General features: G+C 41.7%; 1 protein-coding gene across 8 annotated transcripts in view; it reads right to left on the bottom strand.

Moving 5' to 3' along the window:
• The window catches only part of cep112 (centrosomal protein 112), a 577437-nt gene that overhangs the window by 535809 nt on the left and 17339 nt on the right, over positions 1–24289 (bottom strand). For 7 of the 8 annotated variants that reach the window (XR_011954852.1, XR_011954853.1, XM_072558882.1 and 4 more), the window contains exons 2-4: positions 23001–23131; positions 16818–17008; positions 8512–8681 (exon numbers count right to left, since the gene is read on the bottom strand). Coding sequence is in view for 6 of the 8 variants with exons in the window: in XM_072558882.1 (XP_072414983.1) it covers positions 8512–8681; positions 16818–17008; positions 23001–23100 (461 nt within the window). In the remaining 2 variants the exon portion in view is untranslated. The remainder of the gene's footprint in view (positions 1–8511; positions 8682–16817; positions 17009–23000; positions 23132–24289) is intronic. The other variant, XM_072558884.1, reaches the window with a different exon arrangement.

Raw genomic sequence — 24289 nt, 5'->3', positions numbered from 1 at the left:
TGAAAGTTTTTGGTATTTAATGTCTTTAATTTCCGATATGGCTAGGAAGAACTGTTTGTTTAGTGCATGGATTCTTCTGCGGACGAAGAACAGTAGAGGTCCTTTGCAGGTCTGAGAGAGTGTTGTCCTGAGTTGGGGTAGGTCTAATTGCAGAGAATGTAGGTAGCAGCGCATGGCTGCAAGTGTGGAGTGAAGGATCCGGAGGGAGGTCTGTTGCTGGAGGCTTCGGATTGGTTGTCCTGGTTGGGTCTAAATTTTGTTGGTCTGAACGTAGTCCGGAGTCCGTGCGGGATCAGTCGGTTCCGTAGGTAGGTGCTGAGGAAGGAGATGTGGCTGTGGTAGCGAGTCTGTTTGAGAACATGGCTGAAGAGCTTCTGGGCAGAGGAGATGACCTGGGGTGTGCAGTGAGAGGGGGACTCACTGAAATCCTAGTAGAGGGAGGAAGAGAGCTTCTTCAAGGAAGGCATTCTTGCAAGAGGATTCGCAGTAGGTTAAAATCTTCGAGGAGAAAGTGAGGACTGTAGATGCTGGAGATCAGAGCTGAAAATGTGTTGCTGGAAAAGCGCAGTAGGTCAGGCAGCATCCAAGGAGCAGGAGAATTGACATTTTGGGCACGAGCCCTTCTTCAGGAATGAGGAAAGTGTGTCCAGCAGGCTAAGATAAAAGGTAGGGTGGAGGGATTTGGGGGAGGGGCATTGGAAATGCAATAGGTGGAAGGTGGTCAAGGTGAGGGTGATAGGCCAGAGTGGTGGTGGGGGCGGAGAGGTCAGGATTGCAGGTTAGGAAGGCAGTGCTGAGTTCGAGGGATTTGATTGAGACAAGGTGGGGGGGTGGCGGGGGGAGGGGAAATGAGGAAACTGGAGAAATCTGAGTTTATCCCTTGTGGTTGGAGGGTTCCTAGGCAGAAGATGAGGTGTTCTTCCTCCAACCGTCGTGTTGCTATGGTCTGGCGATGGAGGAGTCCAAGGACCTGCATGTCCTTGGTGGAGTGGGAGGGGGAGTTGAAGGGTTGAGCCACGGGGTGGTTGGGTTGGTTGGTCCGGGTGTCCCAGAGGTGTTCTCTGAAACGTTCTGCAAGTAGGCGGCCTGTCTCCCCAGTATAGAGGAGGCCACATCGGGTGCAGCGGATGCAGTAAATGATGTCTGTGGAGGTGCAGGTGAATTTGTGGTGGATATGGAAGTATCCCTTAGGGCCTTGGAGGGAAGTAAGGGGGGGGGGAGGTGTGGGCGCAAGTTTTGCATTTCTTGCGGTTGCAGGGGAAGGAGTCGGGAGTGGAGGTTGGGTTGGTGGGGGGTGTGGACCTGATGAGGGAGTCACGGAGGGAGTGGTCTTTTCGGAACGCTGATAGGGGAGGGGAGGGAAATATATCCCTGGTGCTGGGGTCCGTTTGGAGGTGGCAGAAATGACGGCGGATGATACGCTGTATATGGAGGTTGGCGGGGTGGTTCCCCATGGGAGACTGGTTAGATCTCACGGAATACAGCGAGAACTAACCATTTGGATACAGACCTGGCTCAAAAGGTCGAAGACAGAGGGTGGTGTGGAGGGTTGTTTTTCAGACTTGAGGCCTGTGACCAGTGGTGTGCCACAAGGATTGGTGCTGGGTCCTCTACATTTCATCATTTACATAAATGATTTGCATGCGAACATAAGAGGTACAGTTAGTAAGTTTGCAGATGACACCAAAATTGGAGATGTAGTGGAAAGCGAAGAGGGTTACCTCAGATTATAACAGGATCTGGATCAGATGGGCCAATGGGCTGAGGAGTGGGAGATGGAGTTTAATTCAGACAAATGTGAGGTGCTGCAATTTGGGAAAGCAAATCTTAAGAGGACTTAATGGTAAGGTCCTAGGGAATGTTGCTAAACAAAGAGACCTTGGAGTGCAGGTTCATAGTTCCTTGAAAGTATAGTCACAGGTAGATAGGATAGTGAAGGAGGATTTTGATAAGCTTTCCTTTATTGGTCAGAGTATTGAGTACAGGAGTTGGGAGCTCATGTTGCAGCTGCACAGGACATTGGTTCGGCCACTGTTGGAATATTGCGTACAATTCTGGTAACCTTCCCACTGGAAGGAAGTTGTGAAACTTGAAAGGGTTCAGAAAAGATTTACAAGGACGTTGCCAGGGTTGGAGGATTTGAGCTATAGGGAGAGGTTGAGTAGGCTGGGGCTGTTTTCCCTAGAGCATTGGAGGGGTGACCTTATAGAGGTTAATAAAATCAGGAGGAGCATAGAGTCATAGAGGTGTACAGCATGGACCCTTCGGTCCAACCTGTCCATGCTGACCAGATATCCTAAGCCAATCTAGTCCCACCTGCCAGCACCCAGCCCATATCCCTCCATACCCTTCCTATTCATATACCCATCCAAATGCCTCAAATGTTGCAATTGTACCAGCCTCCACCACTTCCTCTGGCAGCTCATTCCATACACGTACCAACCTCTGTGTGAAAAAGTTGCCCCTTAGGTCTCTTTTATATCTCTCCCCTCTCACCCTAAACCTCTGCCCTCTAGTTCTGGACTCCCTGACCCCAGGGAAAAGACTTTGTCTATTACCCTATCCATGCCCCTCATCATTTTGTAAACCTCTATAAGATCACCCCTCAGCCTCCGATGCTCCAGGGAAAACAGCCCCAGCCTGTTCAGCCTCTCCCTGTAACTCAAATCCTCCAACCCTGGCAACATCCTTGTAAATCTTTTCTGAACCCTTTCAAGTTTCACAACATCTTTCCGTTAGGAAGGAGACCAGAATTGCACGCAATATTCCAACAATGGCCTAACCAATGTCCTGTACAGCCGCAATATGACCTCCCAACTTCTGTATTCAATACTCTGACCAATAAAGGAAAGCATACCAAACGACATCTTCACAATCCTATCTACCTGCAATTCCACTTTCAAGGAGCTATGAACCTGCCCTCCAAGGTCCCTTTGTTCAGCAACATTCCCAAGGACCTTGCCATTAAGTGTATAAGTCCTTCTAAGATTTGCTTTCCCTAAATGCAGCACCTCGCATTTATTTGAATTAAACTCAATCTCCCACTTCTCAGCCCATTGGCCCATCTGGTCCAAATCCTGTTGTAATGACAGGTAACCCTCTTCGTTGTCCACTACACCTCCAATTTTGGTGTCATCTGCAAACTTACTAACTGTACCTCTTATGCTCACATCCAAATCATTTATGTAAATGACAAAAAATAGAGGACCCAGCACCGATCATTGTGGCACTCCACTGGTCACAGGCCTCCAGTCTGAAAAACAACCCTACACCACCACCCTCTGTCTTCTACCTTTGAGCCAGGTCTGTATCCAAATGGCTAGCTCTCCCTGTATCCAGAGAGATCTAACCTTGCTGACCAGTTTCCCATGGGGAACCTTGTCAAACGCCTTACTGAAGTCCATGTAGATCACATCTACCGCTCTGCCCTCAATCTTCTTTGTTACTTCTTCAAAAAACTCAATCAAGTTTGTGAGACATTATGTCCCACGCCCAAAGCCATGCTGACTATCCCTATTCAGTCCTTGCCTTTCCAAATACAGTAGTGCCTCGACATACGAACGACCCCGTTCACGAACAAATCGGTTTACAAACAGGATTGTACGTAAACTTTTGCTTCAATGTATGTACGAAATTCAAGGTACAAACGAAGGTACGAACACAAAAAACCCATGTGCGACCACGTAGTTTCATCGTTCTGTTTTGCTACGCGCTTATTGAACGCAAAAGCTCTCGGGCCCTGCATGATCTCATTCAGTTTGTCTTTGGCGCGTGCGCTGTGAACAGCATGCGTTGCTATGTCCATGCATTCTTACGCTAATCGAACAATGGGAAAAATTGATTCAGTTCATGAACTTTTCGGTTCGCGAACCGAGTCCCAGAACGGATTAAGTTCGTAAATCAAGGAGCTACTGTACATGTACATCTTGTCCCTCAAGCTTCCCTGAATAGGATAAGTAGACAAAGTCTCTTCCCAGGGGTGGGGAGTCCAGAACTAGAGGGCGAGAGGGGAAATAAATAATAGAGATCTAAGGGGCAACATTTCCACTCAAAGTGGTACATGTATGGAATGGGCTGCTGGAGGAAGTGGTGGAGGCTGGTACAATTGCAACATTTAAAAGGCATCTGAATGGGTACATGAATAGGAAGGCTTTGGAGGGATATGGGCCCGATGCTGGCAGGTGAGACTACATTGGGTTGGGATAGCTGGTAGCATGGACAAGTTGGACCGAAGGGGCTGTTTCCGTCCTGTACATTTCTATGACTCTATGACAAGATATTCTGGAAATAACATGAAGGGTGACAGCAAGGGAAACAAACAATGAACATTTAGGGCATGGCCAATCTGTTGCAGACTCTTTAGATTGATTATCAATCACATGTGCACATATCTTAAAGGCACTTGTGTGCCAGTGTTCTCTTCAGGGTAAGATCTGGATTGCTGCGTGGCTTTGCACCCATGTAGATGGAGCAGTTGTCCTGAGGTTGTGAAAGGTAGTTTGTAATCGCAAGTTTTTCTTTGTTCTAGTTTGAATATCTTTGGTATTGCACTGAAGTAAGTGTGCCATCTTCAGGATGAGAAATTACAGTTGCACACCAGTTCGCTTTTGTACTTGTGCTTGTAAATTGGAGGAATGCCAATTTAAGCTGATATTCACATTCTCTCTCTTCCCCTTTGTAATTCTAATCTAAAGGTGCTCAGCTTTCTCCTTACCTTTCTCTTCCAGTTGGAATTCCAACTCCACTTGTTTTCATTCTTCCTTTATGCTCTAACAACTTTAATTGTAACTGATTACCACCGGATTGTGACATTTCACCATCCCAAGTACTTAGACTCTTCTGTATTTCCTCTAAACCTAAGTATCTTGAATATTTTTAACTTTCTAGCTCTGTCAGTCAATGATACCTCCAGTTTACTCATCAAAATCAACTTGAGTTTTAAAAATTCTCTTAAAATGACAACTCTGCCAATTGCAGGAAAGCCTTTGCTGTTTCTGGTGCCATTGCAGAATCTGGTATTTTCCTTCATCAATATTATTTACCAATACCACACCCAAATCCTCATTGCAAAGGTTTCAAATCAAATGCAACAAATCTAAACCCAGTCAAGATCATTAAACTTTATCATGACTCACTGGGGTAGAAATTAAGCTTCACTACTTCAGGAGTTGCCACAAAAATTAACATTTTAAAAGAAATACATAAAATCCCCAAGCTACCCAATTTTCAGACCCAGGGTGATAGAAAACATGGGCCAGGTTTCTGTACTTAACAAGGAATCATTATTTATTAAATCATTAAATTCTAGCTACAAGCAACAATTAAACAAAAATTAATTAAACCCTACAAGTGAAAATTCTAAACCCTTTATAAACTCCCAAGATACATTGAGTCGGTTCTTGCTGATCTGAAGGTTTCGCCTTCTAAATGCTTCCAATGGTTTGGAAGAGGCAAGTGGTGGCTGATTCACTCATGGAAGTGCTCCGTCCTATCCAATTCAAAGTCACAACTTGCAGCATTTGCTGAAGAATAAGCTGGTTTTCTTCAAGTGCCTTACTGCAGAGATGGAAAGTGCTTCCTTTGGCTGCTGTATCTTTGCTGGATTCTCTCCTGTTCTAGCTAGACTCTACCTTGTTCACAGCCCAAGTTGTTCACTGAAGTGACAACCAATCACCATGCTGTGGTTAAGCAGAGGTCCTTTATCTGATAATTAGTCCCTAATCCACAAACCAATCAACTTCACTTGTAAATAACCCTTCATCTCCAGTTTATTTGCACATTACCGGAACCCATTGCTACATAAAACAGAATTCACAATAAACATCAAATTCCATACTTTCAAAACACACAGCCAGCTTGTAAATCTCTGGGTTTCAAAACAGTTTTCTCTTGCTTCAGTGCATAGTGCAACAATAAAAACCACAGTCGTTACAAGTTATTAATTATAAAGCAAGATCATTGAAGGCTAAATTCCTACATTTTTCTTACAATTTTTATTGTGAAGTAATAATAGAAAAATTAACTGAACGTAATTAATGTCTGAAATATATGCAAGACCATTAAATTTTATAATTAAATGACAGAACTAAAAACAATGAGTACAGAATCGAATATAGAAAAAAATCAATTTAAATAATGTGAAGAATGTATACACAATCACATACAAAAAAGGTTGCGGAAATTCCTAAAACGAATTCAAAGATTAATTGGATGTGCAGCTCCACCTTGAGTTCAATATGCAGTACTGCTAAACAAAATCCAGTTTGAACAGACACTCGGAACGTTCCAAAATAGAATCCCAGGGAACATGGTCACATTTTACACAAAACAATATAGATTAGAACCCATGAAGCATAGTAAGAATTTAAACTTTTGACATCATATAAACCTCAAAAAAACAACTCAAGTGTTTGTCTTGTATCCTGGGTTTTAACTCAACTATCAGAATCAAGGTTGCTATTTCTGAGCCATGCTTCAAGAAACATTTGGTTATAAAAGTAACTCACAAAGGAATTAAGTCAGTAAGTACTAATGTGGAATTGATAACTAAAAGATGATGAACAAAAACTGATGTAAAACTTTCAGGGTCACTTTGAAATAATATTTAAACAATAAGGAAACCGAGCTCTTTTGTGCACAGCAGACACTGACAAAGAGAAAAGATAGAATCATAAACTCCCTACAGTGTGCAAACAGGCCACTTGGTCCAACAAGTCTACACCGACCCTCTGAAGAGTAACCTTCCCAGACACATTACTTATTGCTCTACACTTGACTAATGCATCTAACCTGCAGATCCCTGAACACTATTGGCAATTTAGCATTGCTAATTCTAATAACTTGCACATCTTTGGATTGTGGGAGAAAACCGGAGCAGCTGGAGGAAACCCACACAAACATGGGGAGAATGTGCAATCTCCACACAGACAAGTCGCCTGATGCTGGAATCAAACCTGGGTCCCTGGCACTGTGAGGCAGCAATGCCACTTTAGCACCCTTCTTAGGGTGGAAGAGAAAATGAATGACTTAACAAAGGGTTTCAAAGTGATGAAAAGCTTTGATAGAGTAGATAGTCTCTATGGTGACTAAGTCAATACATACAAGTCATTTAGACTTAGAGGGGAGATGAAGCAAAGTCTTTTTCACTGGGTTGCTCAAATCCAGTTATGTTAGACCTAATGGAAGAAATGGTGGAATCTGATTCCATAAACAATATAAAACTGGTGAGTTTGACAGCTATTTGAAAATGATAAATTCTGTCATAGATATATAATGATTACATCTATGTGAATTCTGATTACACACACATCTTTTCCAACCATTCTTAAAACTTCGCCACTTTGGAAGTAACTCTTAAATTATCTTCTGTAACCTTTAAATAACTCTTACACTTTTCTGCTCTGGGAAGAACAATTCTAACTTGCACAATGTACCATTATGTTAAATGTTATCCAATCATCCACTACAGGGTCAGTATTTACTCTATTTCTGACTTGAATTAAAGAGACAATCATTCCGATGTCTTTCACTGCATTTGCAACAGAGCAGACCCCATATTTAATCTCTTTACAGAAAGTAAACCAGGTTTAATTTGAGTATTTTTGATGCTAACAGTGAAGATCTTTTACCGTGTTATTTTCATCACTGCTAAGTTGCTCTGTCTTAACATTTTCATACAGCTCTAACATATTGGTGCAGCTCTGCTCCCCAATGAACTAAAGTTTGTTAAGATGCTGATTGAAGGATAAATATTGATCAGAACATCAAGGATAATAAACAACAGCAAAACACCACAACTGCTAGGAATCAGAAATAAGAATCTAAAATGCTGAAAACAGTCAGCATGTCAGTTCGCAGTTGAGAGAGAAACAGTTGTTTTTAAGGTCAATGATGACCTTGTATCAGAATATTCTGATTCACAGCTTAGTCTGATCCTGACTTGACACACACACTTTTTAACAAGTCAGGCTTGACAAAATCAGAATCCTGAGTGATCTGCCACAATATTATCGAAGATCAGTTAATTCAATCACTATGGACTGGTAACTGAATCTGGAACTTTCTAGACTGCATGGTTCAGCAACACATGACCAACTTTATCAATACCGCTTATGTAATCTTGTATAAAATAGCTTGATCTATATTGAAATGAATTTGACAAAACTGCCATGATTATTAATTTACTCAATTTAGACGAAGTACTTAAGTCATCCAGTGTGCACAGAATACTGTGGTTTGTTTTTGAGCAGGGCAAAATAACAAATGGTTTAAGGTGAACTTCCTCTTCAAATTACTTCAATCACAGCACTAACCAGAATCAATGCAACCGGAGACAAATAAGATTCAATTCTGCGTTTCCTATCAACTATTTCCTCATGTGGAACCTACTGGAGTTCCTCGGCACAACAGTAAAAGTTAGGCAGATAGTAGGACTGTTGAAACTTTATATTCAGTACAACAGGAGAAAGTGTAACAGGACCAAAAATAGATTTGTTTTTTAATAAAACAGACCTGTGAACAACACGTGGAAAGTCAGAAGATTCATTGTCTTTAGAGCCACTTCTCCAGGAGCCACTGGATTTTGAATCCCCTGAACCCAGCTCTCCTGTTACCCAGTCTGGTAATCCTTCAGTTCCATGATCAAGTGGTTTTGAAAAGCTGGGCTCATCAAAGTATATTGACTGCAATTAATAAAAGAAACAAATTAATTAATTGAAACTGAATTAATTTACTGAGACTTCCGTGAGATTATATGCTTCATTCAACAGTGACTTCAAAATTCATCAGTGTTGATAACCTTGAGATAATTCATATTATATTCTTTTCTTTAATTTTATTGAGTTCTTTCCAAGATTGATAAAATGCCCAACACTACATGTTAGCTGAGGTTTTCAAGACACTAGAATAATTTTACAATGATGTCACAGAGCTGCAGATTGCCAGGTATAAATATCAGAGGATAGTTGGAGTTAGAACAAACTGGAAAAAAAACTACACTAGGCTACACTTGAACTCTAGACTGGGAGACTTACATAGACATAAAGACACAATGATAAATTAGTCCTTACCTAATACAACTATAAGCCTTGCATAACTATGGTTGCAATGTATATCACAGTATTACTTTGAAATTGAAGTCTGAAAATATTACTTGATTTTGCCTTCTCCTTACATTGTCTGTGAAGTACTCAAACTCGCAGCACAGCATGAAACCACGCATTAAATGACCACATAGTTCCATAATAATTGTTCATTATAGCCAGAAGAGACAATCACTTCTTGACTACACAGCAACTAGCCTGCATTATATATTAGTCCTTTGGCAATGCTACACGAAATCAAATGTTGCAGCCGTCAAATCATTGTAGCGCAACAAGGTGCCAACTACTTTTACGCACTTCATCACAGACAGCTGCAATGGAGCATTTGCACGAGCAGAGGTTGAAAATGAACCAGGAGTCCGAATAGAAAGGAGGCAGTAAAAGAGTAAAATTAATATATACTATACATTCTGCACTATGTAGTCTTGGTTCAAATGCTAAAAGTGATATCCTATCTGCTCTTAATTACTGGAATACTAGGAAGTCTTTACAAATGTCTTGCTTTTGGCTTGTGTACAATGAGACCAATTAGAAAAAACTTTCATGCTCATTTTGTTGAAATGGTGGTATATAAGAAAGATAAATGGAACTTTGGCATTTATTGCTAAAGGAATAGAGTATATAAGGACGGAACTGTTTCCGCAACTGTACAAGGCATTAGTGAGACCCCACCAGGAGTACGTGCATAAAAGTTTGGTCCCCTTACTTGAGAGGGGATGTCATTGCATTGAAGGCAGTTCAAAGGAGATTCATGGGATTGATTCTAGAGGTGAAGGATTTGTTTTATGAGAAGATGAGTAGTTTAGGTCAATACTTTGTAGAGTTTAGAAAAATGAGAGAAAACAGAATTGATGTATATAAGATGCTAAAGGGAGTGACAAAGGCTGCTTCCTCTTGTGAGGCAACCTAAAAAGAAAGGTAGTTTTAGAATAATGCGTAACAGATTTAAAAACAGACAGGAGGAGAAATTACTTTTCTCAAAAGGGTCATAAAACTGTGGCACTTACCACCCTTAGAGTGCAGTGGATCTCAGGACATTTGAGAAAATTTAACAAGGGTGTAGAAAGGGATGCTGCCAATTAAAAAACCTGAGATCAGCAGAGATTTAGTTTGTCCCAGATTTTCAGAAAACGTTGAGGGAGAAGATGGGTAAGCTCTACTCCTCCAAATTTGAAAATCTCTCCTAAAATAAGTCAGAGTCATAGAACCATACAGCACAGAAACAGATCCTTTGGTCCAACTCATCCATGCCAACAAAGTTTCCCAAACTGAACTAGTCTCACTTGCCTGTGCTTCACCCATACCCCTCTAAACCTTTCCTCTTCATGTACCTACCCAAATGTCTTTTAAATGTTATAACTGTACCAGTATCTACCACTCTTTTTGGCAGTTCAATGCATATACAAGCCACCCTGTGTGTGAACCTGCCCTCCAGGTTCCTTTTAACTCTTTCCCCTCACACCTTAAAAATATGCCCCCTAATTTGAACTTCCCCAACCTCAGAAAAAGACCTTTGCTATTCACCTCATCTATGCCCCTCATGATTTTTTAAACCTCTACAGAATCATTCCTCAACCTTCTATGCTCCAGTGAAAAATGTCCCAGCCCATCCAATTCAAATTCAAACCCTCCAGTCCTGGCAACATCCTAGTAAACCTTTTCTGAACCCTCTCCAATTTAATACTATCCTCCCTATGGCAGGGCAACCAAAACTGTACAAGCTCAACCATGTTTGCCAAAAGTACAACACAGATCAAATAATGCATACACTCAAGCCAACGCAGCATTCGGAGACAGTAGGTCCATAAGTCCATCAACCCGACAGCTCCAGCCTAACTCAGCATCCCACACTCAGACCAGCAGAATGACCCTAATTCTTGCTGCTCCACCAATCACAGATTGTCACTTTAACAGCAACAAGGCTGGTAGAGAAGAAACCTGAGAGTAAAGGAGCTTGAGACGGACCGAATCTTATTAAAGGAGCTGGAAAGAAAGAATTTCCAACTGGGGAGCAGCTCTTCACAGATTCTGTCTCCCACGTGTAGGGTCATGTTTTCTCTACAATGGTTGAATGCTGTCTTTGCTCTCAAAGTCTCAAAGTTTGGAGACTTTGAGAGCAAATTCAACTACTGTCTGTGTATTCTGAAATCTGAATTCTATAATGCCCCAAATCCAACAATGGCATCCAGTGAAATTTAAGCAATTAATGAAATGTGAAGTTGAAGGCTAATCTATTGGTTACTGTGAAATTGGTCATTGAAAACAAAATATTACAGATGCTGGAGACTTGAAATAAAAACAGTGTACTGGAGAAGCTCAGCTTGTCTTGCAGCACATAAAGGTTTATAACTTGTGAACAGGTCCTTCAGCCCAACTTGTCCATGCAGCCCAGTTTTCACAATTAATCTAGCCCCATTTGGCTAAGTTTGGTCTCTCTCCCTCATACCTATTCCATCCATGTACCTATCCAAGTGTTTCTTAAATGACAAAATAGTACTCACCTACACCACTAACTCTGGCAAACTGTTCTAGCCATTCACCACCCTGTGTGAAAACAACTGCCCCTCTGGACCTTTTTGAATCTTCCCCCTCTCACCTTAAACCTATGTCCTCTAGTTTTAGAGCCCCCGCCTCCCCCAGCCATGGATAAAAGCTGTTGGCTATCTACCTTAACTCTGCCTCTAGTCTCCTATGCTCTAGGGGAAAATAGCCCCAGCTTCTCCTCATAACGCAAATCTTCCAATCCAACACAGCATCCTAGTAAATCTTTTCTACACTATTTCCAGCTTAATAATATTTTTTCTATAGTAGTATGACCCGAATTGCATGCAGTACACCAAATGTGGCCTTATCAACATCTTGTACAGCTGCAACAGAACACCCCAACTCCTGTACTCAATGCTGACAGATGAAAACCAGCACATCGAAAGCCTTCTTCACCAGCTTGACTACAGCTGTCTCCACTTTCAAGGAGCTATGAACCTGTAACCCTAAATATCTTTGTTCTATAATACTCCCCAGGTACCCAACATTGACTGGTTTGGCCGACCAAAGTGCAACAACTGCATTTATCTAAATTAAACTCCATCTGCCGTTACTCAACTCACTGCCTAGCTGATCAAGATGTCATTGTATTCCCAGATATCCTTCTTCACTGTCCACTATACCAGCAATCTTGGTGTCATCCACAAACTTACTCTCCATTCCTCCTAAATTCTCATCTAAATCATTTGCATTAATGACAAACAACAACAGAAGAACCAGCACCAATTCCTGTGGTACACCAGTCATTACAGGCCTCCAAGTTGAAAACAAACCTCTATCCCCAACTCCTGGCTTCGACCTTCAAGCAAATTTTATATCCAATTGGCCAGCTCTCCCTGGTTCCCATGAGATTTAACCTTACTCCATGGTGAAATGTTGGGTATCTGGTCAAAGGCCTTGCTAAAGTCCATGTAGACAATGTCGACCACATTGCCCTCATCTACTTTCTCGGTTACTCCTTCAAAGTCATCTCAGCTCCAGGACATTTATGCAGGGGTTCCTCAGGGTAGTGTCCTAAGACACAACCATCTTCAGCTGCTTCATTAATGACCTTCCTTCCATCATAAATTCGAAAGTGGGTACATTCACCAATGATAGCACAATATTCATTGGCCATTCGTGACTCCTCAGATATTGAAGTGGCCCATGATCGAATGTGACAAAATTTGGACTTTACCCAGGTTTGGGCTTACAAGTTGTAAGTAACATTTAGGAATGTTTTGAATCCAATAACTCCCCAGCTCTGAAGAGTCACATTACACATGAAACATTAAATCTGGTTATCTCTTTCCACAGATGCTGCCAGATCTGCTGAGCTTCTCCAGCACTTTGGTTGTATTTATGAAATGGTCATTCATTGCGGTAAAACCTCAGCCACTCAGTTCAAGGTCAACTAGAGATGGGCAACAAATGCTGCCCTTGTCAACATTTTGCACATCCCATGAACGAATAAATGAAAGCAGGGACACCAAATTATGTTAATAGTGGTATAGCCCTTAGATCACATACAGAATTTACATTCATTTAGAGTCAAAGATGTACAGCATGCAAACAGACCCTTCGGTCCAACCCGGCCATGCCGACCAGATATCCCAACCCAATCTAGACCCACCTGCCAGCATCCGGCCAATGTCCCTCCAAACGCTTCCTATTCATAAATCCATCCAAATGCTTCTTAAATGTTGCAATTGTACCAGCCTCCATCTCTTCCTCTGGCAGCTCATTCCATACACGTACCACCTTCTGCGTGAAAAAGTTGCCCCTTAGGTCCCTATTATATCTTTCCCCTCTCACCCTAAACCTATGCCCTCTAGTTCTGGACTCCCCGACCCCAGGGAAAAGACTTGGTCTATTTATCCTATCCATGCCCCTCATCATTTTGTAAACCCCTATAAGATCACCCCTCAGCCTCCGACGCTCCAGGGAAAACAGCCCCAACCTGTTCAGCCTCTCCCTGTAACTCAAATCCTCCAACCCTGGCAACATCCTTGTAAATCTCTTCTGAACCCTTTCAAGTTTCACAACATCTTTCCGTTAGGAAGGAGACCAGAATTACATGCAATATTCCAACAGTGGCCTAACCAATGTCCTGTACAGCCGCAACATGACCTCCCAACTCCTGTACTCAATACTCTGACCAATAAAGGAAAGCATACCAAATGCCTTCTTCACTGTCCTATCTACCTGCAACTCCAGTTTCAAGGAGCTCTGAACCTGCACTCCAAGGTCTCTTTGTTCAACAACACTCCCTAGGACTTACCATTAAGTGTATAAGTCCTGCTAAGATTTGTGTTCCCAAAATGCAGCACCTCGCATTTATCTGAATTAAACTCCATCTGCCACTTCTCTGCCCATTGGCCCATCTGGTCCAGCTCCTGTTGTACTCTGAGGTAACCCTCTTCGCTGTCCACCACACCTCCAATTTTGGAGTCATCTGCAAACTTATTAACTGTACCTCGTATGCTCACATCCAAATCCCAGCACTGATTCTTGTGGCACTCCACTGGTCACAGGCCTTCAGTCTGAAAAACAACCCTCCACACCACCCTGTCTTCTACCTTTGAGCCAGTTCTGTATCCAAATGGCTAGTTCTCCCTGTATTCCATGAGATCTAGCCTTGCTAATCAGTCTCCCATGACGCATTAGTGAAGTCCATATAGATCACATCTACTGCTCTGCCCTCATCAGTCTTTTGTTACTTCTTCAAAAAACTCAATCAAGTTTGTGAGACATGATTTCCCACGCACAAAGCCATGTTGACTATTCCAAAGCCTTGCCTTTCCAAATACATGCAGATCCTGTCCCTCCAACAACTTGACCACCACAAAGGTCAGGCTCATAGGTCTATAGTTCCCTGACTTGTCTTTACTGCCCTTCTTAAACAATGGCACCACGTTTGCCAATCTCCAGTCTTCCGGCACTTCACCTGTGACTATCGATGATACAAATATCACAGCAAGAGGCCCAGCAATCACTTCTCTAGCATCCCACACAGTTCTCGTATACACCTGATCAGGTCCTAGGGATTTATCCACCTTTAACCGTCTCAAGACATCCAGCAATTCCTCCTCTGTGATCTGGACATTTTGCAAGATGTCACCATCTATTTCCCTATAGTCTATATCTTCCATATCCTTTTCCACAGTAAATACTGATGCAAAATATTCATTTAGTATTTCACCTATTTTCTGTGGCGCCACACAAGGCCGCCTTGCTGATCTTTGAGGGGCCCTATTCTCTCCCTTGTTACCCTTTTGTCCTTAATATATTTGTAAAAACCCTTTGGATTCTCCTTAATTCTATTTGCCAAAGCTATCTCATGTCCCCTTTTTGCCCTCCTGATTTCCCTCTTCAGTATACTCCTACTTCCTTCATACTCTAAGAATTCCCTCGATCTATCTGTCTATACCTGACATAGGTTTCCTTCTTTTTCTTAACCAAACCCTCAATTTCTTTAGTCATCCAGCATTCCCTATAGCTACCAGCCTTTCCTTTCACCCTAACAGGAATATACTTTCTCTGGATTCTTGTTATCGCATTTCTGAAGGCTTCCCATTTTCTAGCCGTCCCTTTACCTGCGAACATCTGCCTCCAATCAGCTTTCGAAAGTTCTTGCCTAATACCGTCAAAATTGGCCTTTCTCCAATTTAGAACTTCAACTTTTAGATCTGGTCTATCCTTTTCCACCACTATTTTAAAACTAATAGAATTATGGTCACTGGCCCCAAAGTGCTCCCTCACTGACACCTCAGTCACCTGCCCTACCTTATTTCCCAAGACTAGGTCAAGTTTTGCACCTTCTCTAGTAGGTACGTCCACATACTGAATCAGACAATTGTCTTGTAAACACTTAAATTCCTCTCCATCTAAACCTTTAACATTATGGCAGTCCCAGTCGATGTTTGAAAATCCCCTACTGTAACTACCCTATTATTCTTACAGATAGCCGAGATCTCCTTACAAGTTTGTTTCTCAATTTCCCTCTGACTATTGGGGTGTCTATAATACAATCCCAATACGTTGATCAGCCCTTTATTTCCCAGTTCCACCCAAATAACTTCCCTGGGTGTGTTTCCAGCAATATCCTCCCTCAGCACAGCTGTAATGCTATCCTTTATCAAAAATGCCACTCTCCCTCCTCTCTTGCCGCCCTTTGTATCCTTCCTGTAGCATTTGTATCCTGGAACATTAAGCTGCCAGTCCTGCCCATCCCTGAGCCATGTTACCGTAATTACAATGACCTCCTGCTGGCCCCTCTCCCCCGTGAGAATATTCTGTACCCTCTCAGACATCCTTAATCCTGGCACCAGGGAAACAACACACCATTCTGCTTTTTCTCTGCTGCCCACGAAACGTCTGTCTGTACCTCTGACTTCAGAATCCTCTAACACAATTGATCTCCTGGAAGCCGATGTACCCCTCATTGCATTAGAGCCAGTCTCAATACCAGAAACTTGGCTGTTCGTGCTACGTTCCCCTGAGAATCCATCACCCCCTACATTTTCCAAAACAGCATACCTGTTTGAAATGGGTATATCCATAAGAGATTCCTGCACTAGCTGTCTACCTCTCTTACCCTTCCGGGAGTTAACCCACCTATGTGACTGTATCTGAGACTTTCCCCCCTTCCTATAACTGCCATCCTGTTGCTGTTGCAAATTCCTCATCGCATCTGTCTCTCCAACCGGTCCACTCGATCTGATAAGATTCGCATCCAACAGCATTTATGGCAGATATAATCCGCAGTAACCCTTAAATTCTCCTTAAACTCCCACATCTGACAAGAAGTACATATCACTGCAAAGGCCATTTTTGCTCCTTCACAATCTACAGGCCCAGAAAATAACACCACCTTATTCCTCGACAAACACTGCCCCAGGTTAAATTAATAGCTATGGCTTACATTTTAAGTTTAATAAAGAGACTTATCTCCAAAAATATATAATCAAGAAAGAATCCACTATACTCACTACTGCAGCCTTCTTCTTGGACAGACTTAAAACAACAATTAACTTATCTGATTCTGTGCTGTGAACTTCGCCCAATAGTTCCTCCAAGATTAGTTGTGAATTTCACTGTTTGTTAATTTTCCCAGATGCACTCTGATGTCCAGCAATACACGAATTCCTTTGATATGCAAATATTGATTTTTCTAAAATGAACACTTCATACCATGTAAGAAGGCAGCGTTTTAAGTGATCCAGGTTCTGGTCTGTGGGTGAAAGGACCTTCGAGCACTCCCCGTCTCAGCATGTGAAGTAAAAGCTTCGCATACATGTTTCGGTTTTTGCGTCCCATTACTCCTGCTCCAGCTCCAGATGGATCGCATAATTTCTTGATCCACAAGGCACATCTCTGGCGTTCTATATGATGTAAAAAGAAACTTTAAAAGCCATTCTTATCCTTTAAATGTACAATACACTATAAACTTTGACATGCAGGTAAAAGAAGCATGTTATTCTAGCAGAGAGGGAGAATACAGATCAGTCCCTCTAACAAGAGGCACAAACCTCAAATGGAATTCAGAAGTAAACGTCATCATACCACTATGGAACATGCTTTGTGGCAATAAAAGAGTGTTAGTTGACACAAGGGATAATAAAGACTGCAGATGTTGGAAGTCAAAGTCAATAAACTGTGGAGCTGGAAGAGCACAGCAGGTCAGACAGCATTGGAGGAGCAGGAAAGTCAACTTTTCGGGTCAGGGCCCTTCATCAGGACTTATGAAGAGTCCTGACCCGAAAAGTTGACTTTTCATTAGTAGACACAAAGCAGGTTTCTAACCATCCACTTGGACACCAAAAAATAACTTGATTAGAGATAACTGATTATACTTGTATACTTACAAAGATTACTGAAGCTGCACATTTAATATAGAACCTCAATATCACACTTGACCCTAAAATGGATTTCTGACTTCTCATCATTAAGACCTTTCATCCCACTTCCACCAGATTGCCCAACATCACCTGCTCAGTTTATTTGTTTCCAAGAGTTGAATTCAGGCCATTGTCACCTCTAAATTCAGCTATTCCAACGTACTTCTGGCTGGTCTCACAGTCAACCCTCAAACTCTGTTGTTAGTGTATAACTCATTAAATCCCAACCGCATATCATTTGTTAAGCTGCACTGTCTCCTGGTCTAGCAACTTCTTGATATTAAAATTCTAACTCCAATTCCTATTTTCAAATCCCTCCAAAGCCTTGCTTCTTCCTACTTCTGTACTCTTCTCCAGCCTCACAAAACTGAAAGGTGTTTCCTAATCTGACTTCTTGTGTATTCCCAAATTTTAATTGTTACACCACTGGTGGACACCTTCAACTGCCTGAAGCCCGAGCTTATGGACTACTTTCACGAGCACGGTATCTCTTGGGCAGCATGGTGACACAGTGGTTAACACTGCTGCCTCATAGTGCCAGAGACCCGGGTTCAATTCCCACCTCAGGCGACTGTCTGTGTGGAGTTTGCACATTCTCCCAGTGTCTGCGTGGGTTTCCTCCGGTTGCTCCGGTTTCCTCCCATAGTCTAAAGATGTGCTGGTTAGGTGAATTGGCCACGCTAATTTGCCCATCGTGTTAGGTGAAGGGGTAAATGTAGGGGAATGGGTCTGGGTGGTTTGCTCTTCGGAGGGGCGGTGTGGACTTGTTGCGCTGAAGGGCCTGTTTCCACACTAAGTAATCTAATCTCCCTTCCCCTCTGTAAAAGACATTCCTTAAAATCTATTTATTGGACAAACTTTTTTGACACATGACTTATTATCTCTTTGCGTAGCTCAGTGGTTTAACAATGCTCCTGAAAAGCACCTTCAAAGATTTCAGTACATTGAAAATGCTGTATAAAATCAAGTTCTTGTAAAATACTTTGGATTAATCCAATTGATTTCCATCTGAGATGAGTAACTATTTTAGCACTACAGGAACATGGACAACTCAATATCATAATATTTAAAAACAACACAAAATCAAAGCTAGCAAGCTACTTTTGTTCTCAGCTCTTGAAAACATCTGCGCCATCACAACACAGATGGATTTTTGGGGGAAGACGACAGTGTGGTGATAGCATCACTGGGCTTGTAATCCAAAGATACCAGATTAACGTTCCAGGGAATTTACACAAATCTCACTATGGCAAATAAAAATAACTCACCATAACAAAAATCAAATGTGGATATGGAACCTAATTACAGCAACCGTAACCCATAAAAGTATATTTTAGGTAAGAAAATCCAACATCCTTTCCTAGTCTGACTATTCACAACTCCAGATTCACAGCAATATGGTCAACTCTCAACTCATTGCTCTCCAAAATGACCTAGCCACAGAATACAATGGAAACTAAGGCAACAAATGCTGACCTCGCCAGTGACACTCAACTTATGAAAGAATAAAAAGAGAAAAAGAAATCTTAGCACAACAGATATGTACAAATTCTTCATCTGGAAGGGAGGCTGGTGAATGCTACCAGGCTAGAAAGGATTTTTATTTTTTCATTCACAAGATGTGGATATCACAAGACTAGCCAGCATTTATTCCCCATCCCTAGTTGCTCTTGAAAAAGTGGTTGGGAGCTGCCTTCATAAATTGCTGCAATCTATGTGGTGTTAGGTATACACACACACAATGTCATTAAGGAGAGAATACCAAGATTTGACCTAGAGACACTAAAGAAATGGCAATATATTCCCAAGTCTGAATGGGAAGTATATTGGATGGTAACTTGCAGGTGGTAGTGTGCCCAAGTATATGCTGCCCTTGCTCTTCTAAGTGGTCATGGCAGTTTGGAAGGTACTGTCTAAGGAGCCTCACTGAATTTCTGCAAAGCATCTTCTAATTGGGAGAAAGTGAGGGCTGCATATGCTGGAGATCAGAGTCGAAAGTGTGGCACTGGAAAGCACAGCAGGTCAGGCAGCATCTGAGGAGCAGGGGAATCCATTCATCAGGAATGCCGCTACTGAGTGTTGGTGGTTTACATTATTGCTGGAAAGTTACCAAGGACCAAATCCTTTGTGGTATCCAGTGCCTGATATCACCTGGAGCAAATTGAATATGCTGAAAATTGCCACCCATGATGATGACGACATCTGGAGGAGACCAAGATGAATCATCCACTTAGCACTTCAGGTTGAAGATTGTTGCGAATGTTTCAGCCTTGTATTTTGCACTGATCTCGACTTACCATATAAATACAGTGGCGACAACAGCAGGTCAGAGGCAACAAATCCCGCATCAAGTATCTCACATCCTGACTTCCCAAAGCCTGTCCACATCGACAATGCACAATTCACGAATTATGGAGTACTCCCTACTTGCCAGGATGAGTGCAGTCCAACAATCAAAAAGCTGGACAGACCACATCCACAAACATTCAGTTATTCCACCACTGATGCTCAGGCACAGCAGTGTGTATTATCCACAAAATGCACTGCAGAAAGTCACCAAAGATTGTCAGACAACACTTTTTGAATTGGGCATTACTTCCATTTAGAATAACAAGGCAGATACATGGAAATACCACCACCTGAAAATACTTCTCCAAGCTACTCAGCATTCTGACATTCAAATATTGCCATTCATTCACTGTTTCTGGGTCAAAATCTGCAATTGCCTCCCGAACAGCATATGGACTGCAGCAGTTCAATGTGATAGCTCATTATCAACTTCTCAGGGGCGGCACGGTGGCACAGTGGTTAGCACTGCTGCCTCACAGCGCCTGGGACCCGGGTTCATTTCCCGCCTCAGGCGACTGACTGTGTGGAGTTTGCACATTCTCCCCATGTCTGCGTGGGTTTCCTCCGGGTGCTCCGGTTTCCTCCCACAGTCCAAAGATGTGCAGGCCAGGTGAATTGGCCATGCGAAATTGCCCGTAGTGTTAGGAAAGGGGTAAATGTAGATGTAGGGGTATGGGTGGGTTACGCTTCGGCGGGGCGGTGTGGACTTGTTGGGCCGAAGGGCCTGTTTCCACACTGTAAATAATCTAATCTAATCTAAGTAATCTAATCTAATCTAAAGGCTGGCAATAAATGCTGATTCAGCCAGTAATACGAAGTCCTACAACTGAATAAACGAAAAAGTGCTGGATTCCCCCATTATAGAGGATGGAGACATTTGTTGTGCCATCTCATCTGCCAGTGAATTATTTAATTGTCCACCACCATTCACACCAGATGTATGGCAGGGCTGCAAAGTTTAGATCTGATCCACTGGTTATGGAATCATTTGGCTCCATCACTTGCTGCAGACAGGAAGCGGACATCACAATCAAGCTTAAACCAGTCTGCCCTGGAAATTCAAGTACATGCAGGAGTGGGTGCTGCATAACTATCAGGATTGGGTCATTTGCCAAATTCTTCCTCCATAAACCAATATTGAAGCTGCAAGCAGGCTTCTTCAGAGCCCCTCATCGCTTCTCTCCGTACTGTGGAGGTAGTGATTTTCACATGTTCTCAACACACAAGGATTTCCAAGTCCTGACTCCACCTCGAAGCTCATTCTTCGAACCCTTTCCTGAGTTTGTTGTATGATCCAGCATGTTCTATGGATGCAATTCCCACAGCATAAATGCTTTTCCGATGGGCTTTCACTGCTTCCAGTTTTCCAGAATTTCCAGAATCTATATTCACTAAATAACCATCTTTCTTCTCATTTTATGTCACATAGCACAAACCCCAACACTGCCAGATCTACAGTTTGGTAAAGACACAGTCCCAAGGATGCCAGATTTCAGGAGGTATAATCTGTAATTCAAAGAGAGACAGGAACAAACCACAGTCCCTATAGGCTTGTATGACTCATTTACTCAACAGATAAATTCACTATTAAGAGAGCTTTTCTTATCCTGCTATACTGTATCTAAGAAATACTGGCAAAATGGTTATTAAGGAAGTTATATTCATGCCACTGACTACACAGGACAAAATATTCAAGCTCCTTTAATATGATTTATGAAGTTTTCACAATCCTCAATTATTTATTTGGTTTAAAGTTCACTTGTGTCCATTTATTATTGCATAGGTCATCAACTGCAAAGCAAGTAACTATCAGAATATTCCTTCTCAATCTAATAATAATTTCTTCAGGCTTTGCACTACTGATTCAAGAGTACCTTCACAGAACTGATTTTCATTAAAATTAATGATCTTGTTTTTGTCAAATCTCTGATTTGCCAGTACATTACTGCATCCATTTTTTGCATGATTGGCAAACATACTGACAACCACGGCAACCTGCACCCAAACTATAAACCTTTACGCAAACCTTCAACACCTATGGGTGAGACACGCTAAGACAAGGAATGAAATGGGAATCCTGTGCCAACCGCCTAAGCCCTACGGATGAACAGCTCCGATTTCTACATGGATACCGAAGGACCAAATAAATTCCAGAGACAGTACGACAGCGCTTCACAGGAGGCTCCAAAGCACTTAAAGATGCCACCTAAACAGGGTATGAAATATCTGCAAATCAACTTCCCAGCTCGGCGAACATACCCACAGCCACAGCAGGGTGTCCAGAATACAGTGTCTGAGAAATTTCTGATCTTAATGAAGCAGAAGTCCAACTCTGAGCCCTGAACCTCAACTCCACTTGAGCTGTAATGTTTCTTTCAGTCGATGGTTTGTCCTTTTGCAAATTTGAGAGACTGAAAGTCAAGAAAAACCTGTTTTACTAGCTGTTTCCACCAGCTGAAGTGTCTCGCTCTAGGGGGCATGGTCAAAACATTTCAGCCAAACTTTTCAGGAATTAACCTACAAATTACTTTGGCAAGGAAAAGGGTAGTAAAGTTTTGAACCTTCTTCATAATACAACAATTAATGCTGAATTCGTAGTTCTAAATCTGACATTCTTAGATTTATGTTAATTAAAGCAATTAAGGAATATAGAGGAATAATAGATAAAATGGAAATAGGTCACAGATCAGCCAGACCCTCAATGGTTGGCAGAACAGACTGGACAGTTGACCTCTGTCAGATGGGTGACTTCTGTTCCCATGTTCAATGAAGTTGATCGTTGGTAGATAAATCTTAAATCAGAACACCCAGATGTTTGTAACAACAACTTGAGATCTATGCATCTTAATAGGAACATTGGTTTAAAATTTTACAGTCAACTAATAAAGGTCAATGGCCAGCTTATGAAGTTTGGATATCTCCACAGTCCCCCAACTTGAATTAGTGAAAACAGCAAGAAAAATTCTTTTACACTAATTATGTTGCTACTCACTGCTGCACAAAGCATTGCGCACTGATAAGATATTAAAAATTAGCACTGATATTAATCACAACACAAATAACTGAAACTAGCAGAGGAGAATGTCCTTCAATAACTGGCAACAAACCTTCTTCCTTTAGAGCTTACCTGACTTATGTAACAGTTTCAGAACATATGGTTTCATGTCAACTAAGTAGTGGTCAAATTCTGAATCCAGTTGTTCCCAGGTTTCTTCCTGGTTTGCCATTCTGTTCCTTGAGTAATGTTTCCACAACCTGCTAATGTAGAAAAAAAAATTCTGAAGTTCTGGTTTTACAAAAACATCACCATTTTTAGTCAACTCCCAGAGAGAAGTCATAATAAGATTGCAGGTCAATCCATCCTCTCAAAATATAAGTAATACAGACTCATGGAATAAAGGTAAGTAAATTTTACTGCCTGCAAATAAAACCTCAATTCAAATATCCATTTGTGTCAAGCATGTATCTATCGCCACTGAAAACAATCTCTTCTGAGGGAACGGGACAGATGAGGGAGATAAAATATTCAGGTTACTAAGTGGTTGGTGTTTTGGAAGTTTTGGACATTCTGATCACAAGGTGTATACAAATGTCATTTGTTAAGATCCCAGGAAAGTACCCAAATTGTGTTATGATGACAGACTAGACTGCAAAATTTAATATTACCATTTGGTTAGGGACCAGTAATGTATATTTATTTCGTGGCCAAAGGGTGGGATATAGGAGACTTGCTAAGGGAATAATGCCACAAGACTCAATGGTTTTGAACAAACAAAAATTTTACTACACAATCTTAAAACTGTCATACAATCTACAATACATCTACAATGACTTCTCACACCCAGCATAAACACATGGTAAACATGAGTAGATACTGCAATCAAACACCTCTCAATCAACATCAAAGATCAAGTGGGACCAAGACAGATCCCAAAGATTTACAGCAATTTCCCCTGGATGTTAATGACAAAGTGGGTCATCAAATCTCAAACTTCAGAAAGCATTTGAATTCTTCACTTTTGCCGAACTGGTCTTGAAACCCCACATCAAGAACCATTCAGTCATGGACTGTTGTAGTTTGAGTTAATCAAGCCTTTCCTCGATCCATGCTTGCCTGGACTCTGAAAACTATACTCGAGCACTCTTTCCAACATAATTTTGGCTATTCATTAACAGCTAGCTTCACCAATACAGGAGCATCATAAGAGAAACTGAAGCAGGGAAACAATTCTAAAAGAGGAACACTAGAAGTGTAAAGAACATTTATTCCATCAATAATTAAATCACAAGTTATTGAAATAAGATAACTGATAGTAATACTTGTAACATTCAGATTCCTCTCATAACCAACTGACAGTCAATATTGCCAAACTAGCTTATTTGAAACATGAAGCAATTGCATATTAGTGTCTCTGC

The sequence above is a fragment of the Chiloscyllium punctatum genome, chromosome 39, assembly GCF_047496795.1.
Source record: "Chiloscyllium punctatum isolate Juve2018m chromosome 39, sChiPun1.3, whole genome shotgun sequence".
Lineage (NCBI taxonomy): Eukaryota > Metazoa > Chordata > Chondrichthyes > Orectolobiformes > Hemiscylliidae > Chiloscyllium > Chiloscyllium punctatum.
The sequence above is the reverse complement of the archived record's forward strand: the minus strand, read 5'-3'. Positions and strand labels throughout refer to the sequence as shown.